The 18,125-nt window shown below is 44.2% G+C and overlaps 1 protein-coding gene across 1 annotated transcript in view; it reads left to right on the top strand.

Moving 5' to 3' along the window:
* Positions 1 to 18,125, top strand: part of fam117bb (family with sequence similarity 117 member Bb) — a 49,510-nt gene that overhangs the window by 24,142 nt on the left and 7,243 nt on the right. Inside the window, 2 exon segments of the mRNA XM_072685694.1 lie at positions 5,846 to 5,938; positions 8,791 to 8,904. Of these exon segments, the coding sequence (XP_072541795.1) occupies positions 5,846 to 5,938; positions 8,791 to 8,904 (207 nt within the window).

Genomic DNA, 18,125 nt, shown 5'->3' with positions numbered 1-18,125 from the left:
CTGCAGTCTGGAACTTGTGTTTGTTTAGCCATACGTTGCGGAGCTGCATGGTGTGAGTGAATAGGGGAAGCGAGTAAGGCTTGGAATGAGGCCAATATGTACAGGTCACCGCACTAGGTCACAGTCCTCACAAAACAAAAAACACTTTACAACATGCCTGGTTTTTTCATTGACTTGTACACTACTGTGGCTAATTGCTGCTACACTGCAAATACCACAACCTTAACCATCAGTACTCCGCTCTCAGTAACTAATGAGAAATCTTTAGCTGCTTTTATTTGTGTATATATATATATATATATATATATATATATATATATATATATATATATATATATATATATATATATATATATATATATATATTAAGGAAATATGTATTTGGGAGGGAAAGTGTTTGTTTTTCTGTTATAGTGTAGATGTTTGGTCCCCACAAAGATAGCTAAAGACACACACAGGCCTACCCACAGGAAGAGGGTGAAACGGCTCTTGCAGTCAGAGGAAGTCCTCAGGGAGTAAGACGGGTGGTCTGGAGGGGAATGTGGAAAAACGGATCTCTGATGAGAGAAAAAAGAACGAGGAGGCGAGAGTGAAGGTGGTATATAGCGGACAAGTTCATTAGCAAAGAAAGGGGTGTGAAAGCAGGAGATGGATGCATGCAGATGATGCTGAATTAGTAGTTAATAACCAGTAATGTCAGTCCAAGTCATCTCCCATTCCAGCACATCCCGAAGATGTTGGGTTGGATTCAGATCTGGTGACTGGGAAGGGCCCTGAAGAACTCATTGTAATGTTCATGAAGACCTTTGCTTAGTAACGAGGTGCCGTATCATAACTGAAGTAGCCATTAGAAACTTGAAGGGATGCACATGCTCCGCACCAATACTCAGTCAGACTGTGGCCTTCAAGTGCTGATTGATATTGATGTTGGTCAATGGTATTGATGGGCCGAATGTATGCCAATAAAACATTTCCCACACCATTACTACACCACCCCAAGGTGCTGTTGGCGCCAAATTCTGATCCAACCATCTGTGTGCCTCAGCAGAAATTAAGATTCATCAGACCGGGCTACGACTTCAGCTGTCCAGTATTGGCGAGCCTGTGCCCACTGCAGCCCCAGCTTTCTGTTCTTGGCTGACAAAAGTGGTACTTGACAAGGTCTCTTGCTGCTGTAGCCCATGTACCTCAAGGCTGGATGTGTAGTGCATTCTGAGAGGATTTTCTGCTCACCACAGTTGTACAGAGTCTTTCTGTTGTGTTGAACCAGTCTGCTCATTCTCTGTTGACCTCTCTCATCAATAAGGCTTTTATGTCTGCAGAACTGCTGCTCAGTTTTTTTCCTTTATTGCCCCATTCTGTGAAACCTCTAGAGACTGTCGTGCTGAAAATCTCAGGAGATCAGCACATTTGGTACCAACAATCATGCCAAACTCAAAATGACAAATTTTCCAATTTAATGGTTGATGTTGAACATACATGAAACTGCTGGCCTCTTTTATGCATTGCTGCTGCACGATTGGATGATTGGATAACTACGTAAATGAGTAGATGTACAGTGTATGTGTGTTGGTGTAGCCAGCTGATGCTGTGAACATGCTCAAGTAGAGAGTGTGTAGAGACACATCTGGGCTTGTCTTAAGGCACAGTGTTGTGAAACAGAACTGGCTGCTCTGAGGACAGGACAAGCCTTGCTGCATGTTTGTCATGATTTGTAACAGCCAAGGCCGAACGAAAAGTGTGTCGACATGTCTTGTTGATGAATTAGTTCGCTGCTGGGTTAGGGTTTCATAGGTGTGGGTGTGTTACAGCTGTAGACGGTGTCTGTGGGAAAATGTGTCGCAGCTCACGTTGAGTTAGTAGTGGCTTTGCATAGATTGTTAAGGAAAGCTATTGATGTATGACGTGTGCTGGAGAATGTGTGGGTGTGCGAGTTGTTTAGCGGTGGCTCTTTCCTCTGGGCCTGCAGGGCTTGGAGCCTCGTCTGTTCGTCTAGTAAAAGGCCTTTTGATTGGGTGTGTTTCTCCAATGGAGCCCTGTGCTGCTTCCAGCTGTTCCAGCTGTTGCGGACTGCTGCTGGGCCTGGGCCTGCTTCGTTCCATGTATTTTTACTACTGCACTGCAGGCACTGATTCTCACCTTCCTGAAAGTAGGCTCTGTGTATGTGTGAATGGGGCAGATGTCTGGGGCAGAAAGGGTAAGAAATGTATGGATTAAAGTAAAGTTACAGTAAATCAGTGTGATTCAGTGATGTCAAGATACATAATTAGGCCTGCAGTGAGCGAGTTGTAGTGTGAAAAATGCTCCGCTGCAGTTTTACAAGCCTGTTTACAACCCTGTTATTTTGCCTTAGAATGAAGCGCTCTATTTTTCCTATTCTAGTGGGCTTGTGGAAAAACAACAAATTTAACACCAGGCACTATGTAACACAGCTATGGGTTTGTGTGGCTGTTGAGTTTCAAAATTATGCCAAAATCGATGACCCCGGTCTTCATTACCCCTACCTTCATTACTGTCCAAGAAATTCCATATCTAAATATACAGTGTAGAGCAACAGCTGGCTGTGTCGAGCAGCTACCCTCTCTGTATCCTTTAATACTCTCCATATTTTGGTTCTGATATGAGTGGAATGTCCTGTGGAATTACTGCATGAGCATGTCTGGCCGGGCACTTATCTCTCTGTGTGTGTGTGTGTGTGTGTGTGTGTGTGTGTGTGTGTGTGTGTGTGTGTGTGTGTGTGTGTGTGTGTGTGTGTGTGTGTGTGTGTGATCCAGGATGGATTGTGGGTGCTTTGCTGTGTAAACCCACAGGGGGGCATCTCCGGTGATCCTTTCTGTTAAACGCTCTGTGTGTGTGTGAAGGGGAGAGAGAGAGCAAGAGTAGCAACAATTATGCCGTATTCAGAGGAAAACAAGCGCTTGGGTTGCTATTTCTCTCTTCTCAGCAGTGATGCAAGAGTGTGATTGAAAAAAGATGTTGGGGTGCTGCCTATGTAAATATAAATTCCTAACTACAGCAAGGCCTGCTGCACAGCTTAGTTTTTACAGAAAGCCCTGCAGCCCTCCAGCCCCTTGGGTTTAAGGAGATGTTTGGTGTATAAGAACAGTTGGTGAATAAGGTCATTTGGCGTTGGTGTTGAATGATAAGTAAGTGGCTCTGGATCACAAGCATCACTCCAGCTTATTCTCCAGAAAATGCAGTTCCATTGCTCCACAGCCCAAGGGAGCAGCCCCTCGAGCTGGTGTGTGGCACTGGGCATGGAGGCCAGAGGCTGTTCCAGGCCACACCATTAAAGCATGAACGTTATATAAGCTGTATTTGCAGTCCTGACTGCACCTTAGTGTAGCCAAAGGGGTGTCTAGATACTTTTGGACATAGAGTGAATGTGGATGTGCATATTTGTGATTGCATACTCCTGCATTCTTTATATTGACAAAAATTCTGGGACACACCTCTTAATCACTGAATTAATTATTTTTTAATAATTAAGTTCAGTCCAAGTGCCACCATTGCAACAGCAACTCTGCCACAAAGTGGCAGACCAGGTAAAGCTACAGAGCGCTGAGGCCCATAGTGCATCAAAGTCCCCAAAGCTCTTCTGACTCAAAAACCCCAGTTATAAACCATACTCCATATATATGCCTATAGATTTTGAATGGGTTATCATTAAAGCTCCTGTAGGTGTCCCAAGACTTTTGTCCATATGGTGTATATGGCTTAAACATAGCTGAGAAGTCCTCATACATCTGTCAGGGCTGGTTGCAATAAGGCAATAAAAGCTGCAGGCAGTGTGTTGTGCTTTTCACTCTTTGGCCTTCTTATCTTCATGTGGTTGGGGGTTAACTCCCAAGTAAGTGTGTGTGTGTGTGTGTGTGTGTGTGTGTGTGTGTGTGTGTGTGTGTGTGTGTGTGTGTGTGTGTGTGTGTGTGTGGTAGCTGCCTTTGTGGCTCCACATTTGCTGCACCACTCATTATCTTCGGGAGGAATGTTGTTTCTGTGTAAAATCGGGGTAAATAGTGTGTTAAAATGATCTATTATGTGTGTGGGGGTGGATGGTTGGTTCTACAGGCCCAGGCTGGTTGTCCATGTTCCTCTGTTGTATTGTTTGAGGTAAAAAAAAAAAAAAAAAGTCACACCTCCCTCCTTTGGTCATGCTCTGCCCAGAGATTTTACACAATAAACTGTATGACAAGTGTGTGTGTGTGTGTGTGTGTGTGTGTGTGTGTGTGTGTGTGTGTGTGTGTGTGTGTGTGTGTGTGTGTGTGTGCACGCAAAGTACTTCTCAGAGGCTATGTGGGGCCTGTGCTGTGACTCTGTTATCAGTATTGGAGGCAGCAGTGCTGTGGTGTGGAATCTAGCCTTGAGGGAAGCTCCCAGCAGCCCATCCTGCACCATGCTCCCTTCGCAGCTTCTGGAGGTACAGATGGCAGAAGGTATTTTTAATAGCGTCATCCTTTAATGGATCTCCATTTCGCAGTGTTTCATCTGCTCCCAGCAACCTATGGCAGTTTGGCACTGTGTGCAGATACTGGCCTGACTGGTTAAATTCAGAGACCCACTGAATTAAACCTGTTAAACCTAAAGAAGCAGAGGCTTTTTGTGTGTGCTGTGTCACAGGTAGCCTTTGGAGAAGTTATACTAACTTCACAGGAGAACTGTGCACCTTTCTTTGTTTTAAAACCGCCACTGAAGAGCCCTTTCAGAACAGAGTGGGGGCTAACGGTAATGCTAATACACACACGCTATAGAAACCCCAGTCACAGCACATTCACCCACTATAAACCAGTTATTACACACCAGTCGACACACAACTATAAATATCAGTCCAGAATGTGTACACACACACACACACACACACACACACACACACACACACACACACACACACACACACACACACACAGTGATTTAACTGCAGTGTTTTAAAGGAGCTGGGAGCTGATTGGTCAGGGAGGCGAGTCAGACTGGATTCTAAGATATTAAACACACTATAAAACAGTCATTTTAAGAAAAGCTGGTCTTCTCTAAACTGTTATTCATACAAACACACAGATCGGATCGGTATTGTCCAAAAGAGACTCCGAGCTGTAAGGGACTCCAGTCCGATCAGAGGGGGCAAAGTAACCTGATCAGGATGGGTTGGGATAATAAATTTATACCAATAATGTATGATTATGGATTTTCACAGCGAACGTTTTTGGCTCAGATTAAATCAATGGACCGGTTAGTGTTAAGGCCTTACCACACCCCCACTTCCCACTGCTCGGCTAGTGTGTGTCTTTGTCCTGAGTGAAGAGGACAAGCTAGACGGCCCATTCATAACAGGGTTTGGAGCCACCGCACTGGTGGACCAGCTGTTTTAAAAAATGCCTTTGCAGATGTAAAATTGAGATCTCTCTCTTCTTCTTTTACTCACTTTTATTCTCTCTCTCCTTTGTTACCAAACCCCTTTAACTGTGTCTCTCTCTCTCTCTCTCTCTCTCTCTCTCTCTCTCTCTCTCTCTCTCTCTCTCACAAGACTTTTTTCTTACTGTCACTCACCTACGGTCTCTCTCCTTCTCTCTCTCGCTCAATTCGAGGTGTTTTATTGGCATGGCAAATAATACTACTTTTACACTCCATCCAATTGTCTTTCTGTCTCTCTGCTGTCTCATACTCTCGCTCACCCCTCTCTCTCTCTCTAACTTACAATCTGTAATTCTTAAACCCCCCTAAAAGGACAACGACAGTAGTAAAGAAATAGCTAGATTTGCTAAATCTGTCTCTCTCTGTCTGTTTATCTGTCTGTCTCTCTCTCTCTCTCTCTCTCTCTCTCTCTCTCTTTCTGTCTCTCTCTCTCTCGCAGACCCCCAGTGCGTGGCTGGATGAAAGCGAGGAGAAGAGGCGGAGCTGTCACCAGCGCTCGGCGTCCTGGGGCAGCACTGACCAGCTTAAAGAGGTCAGGATGCTGCTCTCCTTCCCCCACACTCTCTCTCCTCTCCAGACTGAAGGTTTCTCCCAGCATTTAGGGGCACAAACGGTGTCATGAGGGGGAGGCCGTGTTTCCCAAAAGGATACTGGGGGTCTTCAGTGAACCGCAACCAGCCAAGTGTCACCTCACATTATAACCCCCCGTCTTCTTCCGTGTGTGTGTGTGTGTGTGTGTGTGTGTGTGTGTGTGTGTGTGTGTGTGTGTGTGTGTGTGTGTGTGTGTGTGTGTGTGTGTGTGTGTTTGCTACTCTTCCCCTGTCACTTGCTTCTATCAGCTTTATAAAAGGGTCTGCCCATTTAGCCTCTCAGACCCATTCAGTCCCGACACGGACTCCCCTCATCACTGAATCAGGAGCTCTATGCACTATTAGCTGGAACACTGTTACAGAGACTACAGCTCCATCAGTATTACACGCGTTTGCTCATCGCTCTGTCACAGGTACCGCTCTGTTACTGTTATTCCGTATACACTGGAATGCATTATTTGACTAGGTCTTTTGAGAGGTGGCAGATTCACAAGAAAGTGCACTGTATAATCATTGGACATGCTGTGTCCAAATGTGTGTGGACACCCTTTCTGATGAACACATTCCACTACTTTAGGATTTGCAGATGTGCACACACAGCTTGTCTAGTCCATCTAGAGATGTACTGCCAATAGAATAAGACTCTCTGGAGCAGATAAACATAAACCTATTGGCACCCCCCTAGCAGTGAGCTGTGGAGCAGTGATATGTTATATGTTTATGATATGTCTGATATGTTAGTGCCCCTTTCAATACTCTTAGGATGAGTTGGGGAAGGGGTGGAGTGGTGATCCTCCCAACATTCTGACCTCACTATTGCTCTTGTTGCTGAATGCAATCAAACCCTTGCTGCAATGCTACAAAATCTATTAGAAAACCTTCCCTGGACAGTAGGGTCAGGCAGGAAATGCATTAATAATCCTATTATTATTACTATTATTAATATTATTATTATGATCATCATCATTGTATACATATGGACAAAAGTATTGGGACGCCTGCTAATTCATGGTTTCTTCTGAAATTATAAGAAGAAACAATGAATTAGCAGGTGTCCCAAAACTTTTGCCCATATAGTGTATTTACATTAAACAGTTTATGCTAACCAGGTTTTGAGTGTTTAGTGTGTAGTATATTCACATTTGACTATACGGTCAACTTTTTAATAAGTGACTCTCTTTTTTGCATAGTGATGGGCACTGTTGTTCTGCGGAGCTGATAAGTGGGAGCTGCTCACAGCTGGAAAGTCTTGAAAACATGCTGGATGCTGAGTTGAGCTCTTTTTAGGCAGATAAAAAACAATAGGGTTTTAATAAAAACAAGATCAAATGATAAAGCCTGTGCCAAGAAATTCTTCCTAATATTTGGTAATAGTTGCAAGTAGCCTGCAAAAATGTTGATAAGATGTATGTTTCCATAGCAGCATCACGTCATCACTGGCCATTAGAAAAAAATCATATTGTTCAGGTTGACTTGTGGACTCCTTTAATTTCTTATTATATTAAACCACTCTGGTTTGACCACTGGAATATTTGGCCTGGCCTACGGCCTTGTTCTTCGTCATTATCGTTATCATAGTAGTGTCTGTGTGCCTGTGTGTGTGTGTGCGTGTGTTGGCTTTGCTTAATGAGTTAATCATTCTCCTCCCAGTCACTGGGTCAGATGTGCGCTCTCACACACTGTAGTGAAATGGGATGAAGGCCAAACTACAATACACTCTTGCGCTCGCTGTCTCTCTCTCTCATGCAGCCAGCAGGCCAACAGTGTTCCTGACCCAGCACTGGCCCATTCCAACACTGCTAAAAACACAATATATTACCAAGGCAGGTACATAGAATGGACAAAAGTATCGGGACACCTGCTCATTCATTGTTTCTTTAGAAGTCAAGGATATTAATAGAAAGAAATTTGATTAAAAACCTTTAAATCAGGAATGTTTAGTTGTTCATTGGAGGTTAGCACTGTTTCTTTGGGTTTCCTAAAAAGTCAGGTCCTCAGAATGTACAGAAACACACACACAGACTCTGAGCCCACGCAGCCCTTTTAAAGCCTGCTGGCCTGGGAATGTGCCTTTGAGCGTTAGTGATTCTGCAGACTGCAGGCCATTGTGCTGCAGCTGAAAGAGAGATTACACTAACATGTCATTAGCTCCTCCACTCCCTGACATTACTCATTTATTGATTAAACCAGCCAGCCTGCTTCGCTTTTCAGCTGCACATCTGATCCCTTCCACCTGCACACTGTCCTACCCAGTCTTGGGCTGCTAAGAGTGTATGTTTGTGTGAGGGGAAAGAGAGTGTGTGTGTGTGTGTGTGTGTGTGTGTGTGTGTGTGTGTGTGTGTGTGTGTGTGTGTGTGTGTGTTGTTACAGGGTGAGAAACTGAGATTATGTGACTGTGAGAGTGTGTGAAGTGTAGCGTGGCGATGGTGCCGGGGGGTAATCACAGAAGAATGTGGGGAGCATAGTTGCTGTGTGGGTCTCATTCCAGCCTCTCTGCTCTCTTTGCTTTACTTCAAGGTGCTGATATATGTATGTATGTATGTATGTGTATGTGCGCACTCATTGCACTTCAACTGTTTTTGCCTCAATATATGTATCCTCATATATGGTGGCGAACAGGGAAACACTGTTCAAGTGTCCCCTTTTGAAGGCCAATCATCATTCTCACAATCTCTCTCTCTCTCTCTCTCTCTCTCTCTCTCTCTCTCTCTCTCTCTCTCTCTCTCTCTCTCTCTCTCTCTCTCTCTCTCGCTTACTCTCTCTCTCTCGCTAACTCTCTCTCGCTTACTCTCAGATCGCCAAGCTGAGACAGCAGCTCCAGCGCAGTAAGCACATCAGTCGGCACCATCGTGATAAGGAACGCAAATCCCCCTTCAATGGCAACCATGTCTCCATCAGCCAATCACAGGTGAGCTCTTACTTTTCCTCTCTTGCTCACTTTCTATCAGTCAGTCAGTCGCTGTAGCTGTGTCCCACGTCAGGGGCTGCATTTGAAGACACAACGGTGCGACTAGGCTGTCCCTTTTCGAAGGCTCTTCAGAGACCCAAGAAATACTCAAATAATACTCATTGAGCGTGTAGTGTAGTCAGAAGTACAGTCTACACGGCCCGTTGTAGAATTGCGAGTACATTTCAATGACGTAAAGATTTGACTCCGTCAACTCTGTTATCAATGTTTAATACAAAATAATGAAGGAAGAAGTTTGACATCTCACTGCCTTCCGCATGTTTCCCACCAGAGTGTGGGTCACACGTTTTTTTTAGAACTGTTTGCAGATTTTCAGATTTTGTCCTAAGTTGACCAGAACACTGGGACAGATATATATATATATATATATATATATATATATATATATATATATATATATATATAAAAAGATATTTAATAACTGAAATGACATATTCTACATTAAAAAGATATGATGCCATTGACTAGACTTAATTATTTAATATAAAATACATGTATAAATCAGGAGGTGAAGACAGTGACCGTGTGTGGGGTGGGAGTCTTTTAGTTCATATTTTGTGTTTTAAATTGTCCCTAAAATAAACATCAAGCTTTATTAACAGAGGAGAATTCATGTTAAGTTAATGTAAATTTAAAAAATAACAAAAGGTGGGGGACAGAAAATGTAACCCAAATAGTATGAATTACTTTTCTCTCTCTCTCTCTCTCTCTCTCTCTCTCTCTCTCTCTCTCTCTGTGTGTCTTGTCAGAGGCAAAAGCAGCTGCAGACCCCGTTTGTTTAGATGATGATTCATAAATCAGTCCAGTGTTATGACGTTTTCTGAAAGAACCTCATAAGCACAAATAGGCCTTGTAGCGTGGCTGTGCGAGGCCTTGATGGATGACGTATTGCGGGATATGGTGACACTGTTGATAAACTAGAGCTCAGATAAGGCTGAGGTTCCATCCCTGGCAGGATGGTTTATAAAAGCTGTATCCTTAATTAACTGCCAGAATACATAATGCCCATGTTAATTACTGCACTGCTCATTGTAATAGACACCACACATACACACACACTGGCACAAAGAAACTCCAAAGTATTGGCGAGAGTGAATGTGTGTGTGTGTGTGTGTGTGTGTGTGTGTGTGTGTGTGTGTGTGTGTGTGTGTGTGTGTGTGTGTGTGTGTGTGTAAGAGGTTTGGTCTGACAGTGTGTGTGTGGGTGTGTTGGAGCTTAATCGGCAAGGCCAGGTGCAAGCATGAAGGCTCTTTGACTGTGAAAGGCCTCTCTTCATGAGGAGGGAATTGGTGAATAAATTACTGCGACCGCATTTGTTTCCCGCTCGCTCTCTCCTTCTCTCTCTCACTCCCTCCCTCTTTTCCTCTCTCTCGCACTCTTTCTCTCTCTCTTTCTCGTTTGCCTCTCTTTGTTTTCTCTCCGTCTGCTTTGTGTTTGCTCATGAAATAATCCTGCATGTGGCGAATGTCCTGCCCGTCTGCTCTGTACTGTACCCGATCTGCCAGCCAGTCAATTAAAGGCCACTCTCCGACCAGCCGTCCCTCACTGCGGGTGTGTGTATGTGTGTAAGAGAGAGGGGCTTGTTGTGTGGCTGCTTTTTTTTTTTTATGTCCAAGTGCCTGTGGCAGACCCGAGCACCATCTGTCGCTGTACTGTATTGAGTGGCTTGAATGGGGTTGAATGGTCTTTACTGTACCCACAGCAGGCCCTACTGATCTCAAACACTCTGGATTGTCCTCACAGACATGAATACACAGCTTAGCCTCCTACACGCCTTTTAGGCCTAACACATTGAATTCCTTATACTCGAGCACTAGGAACAGAAGTGCGCACCACATGTCAAAAAGGCATGCTTTGGCTGCTGGAAGCTGCACAGCTCCTATGAGTTCCTTAGAGAGCCATTACCAGTAAGTTGAGAAGCTCTGGAGCCATGGTCACCATGCCTAATGGTATACGTTGGCTAAAGGCAGGGACACCGACAGTGTTTGAGTTAAGTCAAGTGGAAAATTTCTGCAGAAGTTTGACCTGAAATGTGATCAGATCCTAATTAAGGTCCTTAATCAAATTGAAAAGAACCCAGTTAAACAAATGGTTGCAGTTTTTTACATTTATTTATAGGAAAATGACTATTACTATTACAAAATTAGCAACTGGTCTAACCCCCTGGACCAGCAATGACTTCAGCCCAGCGATGTTGGTGGGCTTCCTGGCATGCACTTCGGTGTTCTTCCACAAAAGTTCTAGCTCGTTAAGGCCTAGACTGGGCCATTCTGAAATGGTCAGTTTTCCTGCTTTAACCAGCTCTTTGTAGACTTGAACCCTATTCAGACAGGATTAGTTTTACCTGAGGAGGTGGGGTAATGTAGTTATTACCAGAGTTACTCAATAATTGTAGTCCCTCCCAAATGTGCCGTGTCGGTCAGTATTTTTACAGACGGTGCGCTCCTTTGTCAGTAAATATTCCAGTGCCTTTTATCTATTGTAAAATGACCAGGTTATTTTAATCCTGTGTGGATCAACATGTCATAAATAGTGAGACAAATTATGAGGAAAAACCTGCTAATTGGAAATTAGCAGCTACGTGTTCATAGTACATATGTAAGCTTTAGGCTACACTAACAATGACTTGCCCAAAGCTGCCAAAACCTTCGTACCTCTGGGGTATGCCACAGACTTAAATGACCCGAGGTGTCTGTGCCATGCTCGACAAAACTAAATACCCCCTCGAGCGCCTCCATGCTTGAGGAAAAAACTGAGAAAACTCCATTTCCACAGGATATGTTGGAATATTTGTGTTTTGCACAGGTTTAATATAACCTTAGGGTATTTTAAGGCTCTTTTTACTGAAGGTAAAAGGTGCCGGAGTCTTGAGTGGCATGGAAGCAGTCTGTAATAAAGACTGATATGGTGCATTCGGACCAAACTAAAACTGCTGAGAAACTCTGGTAATAATTACATTACCCCACCTCCTCCCACCCCCATGTAAAACTAACCGCAGGAACAGGGCTTAACCTGTGTGCTTAGGGTTGTTGTCTAACTACATGACCAACCTTAAGTTTCAGTCCACAGGCAGATAACCTGACATTGTCCTGTAGAAGCTGCTAGTACAATCTAGAGCTCATAGGTCTATAAATAATAGCAAGCTGTTCTGGTTACAAGGCCGTGAAGAATCCCAAACCATGAAGCTGCCACTCCCATGCTTCATGGTTGGGATGATGGGATGGGAACACTTTTCATTAAAACCAGAAAGTTCTAGTTTTGGTTCATCTGTCCACTGGACACAAGGCTTCAGGCTTATCAGTGTGGTCTTGAGCAAGCTTCAGATGAGCAGCAGTCTATCTTAAACATGGGAGGGTTGCTAAACTCACAGCTGATTACCATCCTTTTTACTGAAATTAGCTCAGCCTCTTAAAGGTCCATATACTGTTTCTGACTGGTATATTATTTTGTTCGATACATTATACATAATACATAAATGTTCAAAATGTAATGTTCAAAACTATGCTTTTGCATCATTTTGCTAAACCTAAAGAGGTCCTGGAACTAGTGAGGGTCCATTTGGAAATCAGGAATGCTGTGCTGTTTTGAAAAAAGCTCCCAGCAAGTTGTTTTTAGTTGGGTCAGTCCTTCAAGGCTTCCTAAAGCTTTCACAGCGTTGTTGCTTGAGAGTGAGAAAACACATGAAGAAGGTGGCCTGCAGTTTCAAGTATACACACACACACACACACACACACGCACACACTTACTTTATGGTATGAGTATTGCCCTCTGCTGCAGATGTGCCCGCCAATAAATAATGAATTCTTTCTCGCTCAGCCTCTGAGCTCGTCTCGTTCTGATCATTGCAGGAATAGTGGGAGTTTTCCTACACTTTTTATTTCTGCTGTTGAGGTTTATTTGCTTGGGGGAGTTTTCCCAATCTGAGGCTGCTCTCTGCTTCACATTACGCCTAATGGGAAGCAGGTGAGCTGGGGAGAGAGAGAGGCAGGCCTGCTAATCATAACAGGCTTGAGTTTGTGGAGCAGAGGCGGTATGATTTTAGATCAGGGGTTTGTGTTCTGCATCTTTGATGAGATGTGTGTGTATGTGTGTGTGTATGTGTGTTTGTTTGTTTCTACCTATGAAAATCAGGTGAGGAGTGTTCTTACTGCATCTTTTTGGCAACACATAGGTAGCCTGGGCTGTTTTTTTGTGCGTGTTTGAGTCACACCTGTGCCATTTAGAGGGGTGTCTGCTGTGTTTTCTCACTCTTGCTCTCTCCTCTCACTTTATTTCTCTATCCCTCGCTCTCTTTTCATTCCCTCGCCTCCCTTTATTTTTTTTTTACTCACCTCTCTCTCTCTTTCTCTCACTAATTCATTTCTCTCTTTCTCTCTCCCACCATTTTTGTTGTTTTACTCTGTTGAAGATTTGGCACTTTTATTAGCATGACTGGATTGAAACAGTATATTTTCCAGTGCATTATGTAGGGAGGGGACCTGTTAAATCTGAGTTGTGGTCGTGCAGACTGAGCAGCTCTCTTCAATGACCAGACTGTGGTCACTGAGCCTGGGTCAGGATCTCTTTCTGCTGTGGATCTCTGGCAGTCTACATTTACATTTACATTTTTGGCATTTAGCAGACGCTCTTATCCAGAGCGACTTACAAGGTAACTCGTATTACAGAGGTGGGCCAATGTAGTGTTAGGAGTCTTGCCCAGGGACTCTTATTGGTGTAGCGCAGCATAGTCACCCAGACCGGGAATCGAACCCTGGTCTCCCACATGGTGTTGTTGTAACGCAATGGTAGGTGGTGGTGTTATCTGTTGCGCCACACCACACCACTACTTACTAGTCTAAGATACACTCTCTTTTTTAGGGTCTGATCGTATTCTAGTTCACTCTCCGTGTTCCTGAGAGCTGTTCTTGCTGTGTTTTCCAACCTGATATGTGTTGTAAACAGGGTTTTGTAAGCTTCAGAACCGGCTGACTGAAGGAATCCTTTTCAGGGCTCGGTTTGTGGCTCTGTAGCACTTTAGACTGCAGCGTTTCTCTGGGACTCGTCTTTAAGTGCATCCAGACATGTGGGGACCTTTTCTATGTTAATTAACAAAGGAAACAGGTCTACTACTTCTACTGCAGTTCGTGTGCTGGTTGGTTTTAAGAATCTAAACCTCACTCGTATGCAGCACAGTGGACTGAAGCACACTGTAGGATGAGACGGGTATTGTAGAATTTCCTACAGTCCCATACAGTGATCTGCCACCCCTCCCTACTCTGCTTCCTATGAGAAGAGATGTTAGACAGACTGATGTAGAGACACAGCCTGAAAGAATACACAGCGTGACCCCAGCGAGCGTGTGTGTGTGGCAGTTTTTACTCGTGGTGGGGGTAGGGTGATTGTAGAAGGTGGTGCTTGCCCCATTATATCCACTGAGGGCTGCTAAAGATGAAGTGTCAGTCAAGAAAATGGCATTCTTTTTAGGACCTGAAAGGACCGCGGCGCGAAAGCGGGAGAGAAAAGAATGAAAGTATAAAAGTTGCATGGCCAGGGCTTTATTGGTGATCCAGCAGCCTCTCCTTGAACTCTGGGGGAGTGAAGTGTGTGTGTGTGTGTGTGTGTGTGTGTGTGTGTGTGTGTGTGTGTGTGTGTGTGTGTGTGTGTGTGTGTGTGTGTGTGTGTGTGTGTGTCCCTGGCTGGCTTAGTTAGTCTCAACAAGTCTAAAATTAAGATCACACAGACACACTCTGTCAGTTTAAGTCTACACATTATTGTTTAACTTTTTTACACACGTACACATGCTATATTTCCTCTGCTCTCCAATAAGCCCCATGTTACTCTGCCTTTCAGCTGCTGTATCATTAAATCAATGATTGACCATTGTGGCCTAGACTTAGGCTTCACTTCCACCTAAGTGTGTGTGTGTGTGTGTGGGTTTCAGAGAATCATTTCCGCCTCTGACTCTGTCTCCCCAGCGCCCACTAGTGTATGAAATGAGAACACACACACACACACACACACACACACACACACACACACACACACACACACTACCAGGCCATCCTCATGCTGTTCTTGGCCTGCTGAGGGGAAATGATGAAGCGTTCTCCTCTGTTCCGCTCCATTTTGATCAGATTTCAGAGTGGTGCCCCCTTCTGTGGTCAGCCTGTGGTTTCGCATGTGCTTTTCTTGGATTGCTCTGTTCACGGGGGAGCGTCGGTCATTTGATGGGTGCTGATTTGTTTCAGCATTTTATTCAGACGACGGACCACAACAGAGGAAACGGACTTGAGATCAGTTCAAAAGGGGTCCTGGGAATGCCGGCATGGTTTTGTAGTCGAACTCATGAACGTGTTTCTAGTCTCTAGAGAGACGGAGAGGAAGAGCTTGTGAGAGTGTGTGTGGTCATGCCTTTGTGTTTTTCTTTTTTTTTTTTTTTTTTTTTTTCTTGAGGCAGTCGGCAGACCTTTAAGTGCTACACTGGTCAATAGCCATGGCCTCGTGAATCTTCTGCTTTTATAAATGTCGCAGTGGTCAAATAAGGCTGGGCGTGAATGTGTCCATGGCAGCTATCTGAGGTTGTGAAGGACAGAAAAGGGATTCTTCTGTCTGACCTCCTCTTTTAAAGGCAGTTTGTAGTAACCGGGAAAGAAAGGCCACTTACTTACTGCCAGTAAACATCACAAAGGCATGAGAAAGCCTGGAGACAGGCGAGTATGGTTCCCAGTTGCATGTTGCTGCAACCATATGTTGACTCATTACAGTTGATGTTTGTTGTTCTTGTTGTTAGCGTGTGGTGACAGCAGTTAAAATGGATATGCCTGTTGCTATCAGACTGTCAAATTTTTAATGAGGAATGAACCAATAGAAATGCTCCAAAATGAAGTAGTAATAATAATAAAACATCTTTATGTTACTTCCATTAAAAGTTAAGCATATAAAGATGTATGCATACATTTATGACCTTTATCCAGAGCCACTCAAAGCCAAGGTTACTCTGATTACAGAGGTGGGCCAATGTAGTGTAAGGAGTCTTGCCCAAGGGCTCTTATTCGTGTAGTGCAGAAAAGACACTTATTGGCATCTCCCGCTTTCACTGACAGGTAGTGGTGTTATCCATTACTCCACACCAACCATACCTATATTTAGGTGTCAATAAAACCATAGTCTTCGAATCTGCACCTTTAATCCGGTTTCCAGTCCTTGGTAGGTGTGACAATATTTGGCCAATCAATTACATTATTGGTTCCCTTTACTTCCAGCAAGAACAGGACAAGAAATCCAAGACTAGAAACTGGATTCAGTGTGCAGATTTGAGCTATAGAAGAAGCATTCTCTGGTTCCTTAAAGGAAGTTTTCAAACTTTGGAAAACAACTTGTCCTGGGCCATGTCAAATGGAAAAGTATGTTTTTGCTTGTAATAGTTTTAATAAATGTGAATAAACATTAATAGAATAAAAAGTAGCAAGAAACTTAGTAACTTTATAAACTATTAGCTTATTATTAGCTACCTAAAACACAGGGCATATTCAAAATAGTATGGAAATGGTTACTCAAACACTGAGAGACATAAAATCACAATTTATCATACTTATGATCTGTATTCATTCTAATATGAAATCATTTTTGCATGGAAAATGGCTGTGAATCTAATTTTCTCAGGATGATGATGTATGTAAATATATCTTTATATTTGGTCCTCATTTCTATAGCCCCACTTCTCCAGCTTAAGCCTCTGAAACTCCAGAAAGCCGGAGCCACAGGGGCAGAACTGCTATTTACATCATCAAAAAGGGGCATTATCCCTGAGTGCCCGCACCCCCTCAGCCTCTGACCTCTCGTAACATACAAACATGAGACAGAAGCCCCAGTTTGCCATTGTTTCCTGCCTTCATGTAGGAGCCTGGACTCTTCCCCCATGCGGTTCGGCTGTGCACCTCAGATGGGACAGGAGCTGACAGTGCGGCGTCTGCAGGGATGGGGCTATTGGGTGTCCCATGCGCTTTTTCTTTAGTCATCCCCAAAGCTGCTGACCTTCCTGTCCCTTGGCTGCAGGCTGGCCAGATCAGATCAATGACGCTGATAGTGTGGGAATGACCCGGCGGCCCATGATCACTTTGTCTCGCCGGCATGCGCTGGTGAAGGCCCACCGCATGTAGATTGGTGCGGGATGTCCCAGCAAGCCACTGGAAATTTGACACGTAATCAAATATTTGCCTCCTGGCAACCGGTTGCTAAGAAATGGACAGCATCACTTAACCAGCTTATTGTTTTCAGGGAACCTCGAAGGTCGGGCTTGTTGTTTTAAGACCAGTTTTAGAAATTATATTTGAACTGCAGACTCTTATGGCTTATTACTACTATTATTAAGAAGTCTGTGATCATTAAGAAGTGTGTAGTTTGTTGAGCTGAGCTATTTATATGTGGGGTTTATAGAGGTAGAGGTGTAGAGAAGTATGCTTTTCAGTAGTTTAAATTATTAAAATATATATATGTGTGTGTGTGTGTGTGTGTGTCTACTTATTACACACACACAGAGCTCATCCTGAGGTCTTGGAGGGGTGAGGCAGCGTTGGCTTGGCGTGGTGCGGTGCTCCGGGTTTAAAAGAGAGGGGCTGCTGGCTGTATAGAGATGTTAATGAGGGTGCCGGGCGCAGGCTGATGTGGCATGCTTAAAGAGACTGTCACGGCGGGGCCACACAGAACAGCCACATCCTCCTAATGCCCTCACATTGTTCCCCTCTCCTCTCAGGCTGGGACAGGAGAGGGGGAGGGAGAGAAGAGCGCAAGAGAGAGAAAGATGGAGATTTTGGGCTTTAAAAGCCCTTTATTTAAACACTGTTTAGGAAAAGGGTCAACAAAAAAGAACAGAGGCGCAGTCCTGATCGATCAGATAGAGCGAGGGGAAAAAAGAGAGGGCTGGAATAGAGGAGGGAGAAACAGATAAGAGATAGAAATAGGGAGCGAGAGAGATAGAGACAGACTGAGAGAGAGAGAGGGAGGGGGCTGAGAGAGTGAGGCAGGGAGACAGCAAAGCTGCCACTGAGCACAAGCTGAGTATTACACAGAGAAGAGCAGAAGGAGAGAAAAAGGGAGAGGAAGAACACAGGCTGGAGGAAGAAGGATGACTGGAAGTGGGCTCTCAGGAAAGGTGAAGCTACTTTTCCTTCTCTGCCACTTTT

Source organism: Salminus brasiliensis, chromosome 8 (genome assembly GCF_030463535.1).
Source record: "Salminus brasiliensis chromosome 8, fSalBra1.hap2, whole genome shotgun sequence".
NCBI lineage: Eukaryota > Metazoa > Chordata > Actinopteri > Characiformes > Bryconidae > Salminus > Salminus brasiliensis.
The sequence above is the reverse complement of the archived record's forward strand: the minus strand, read 5'-3'. Positions and strand labels throughout refer to the sequence as shown.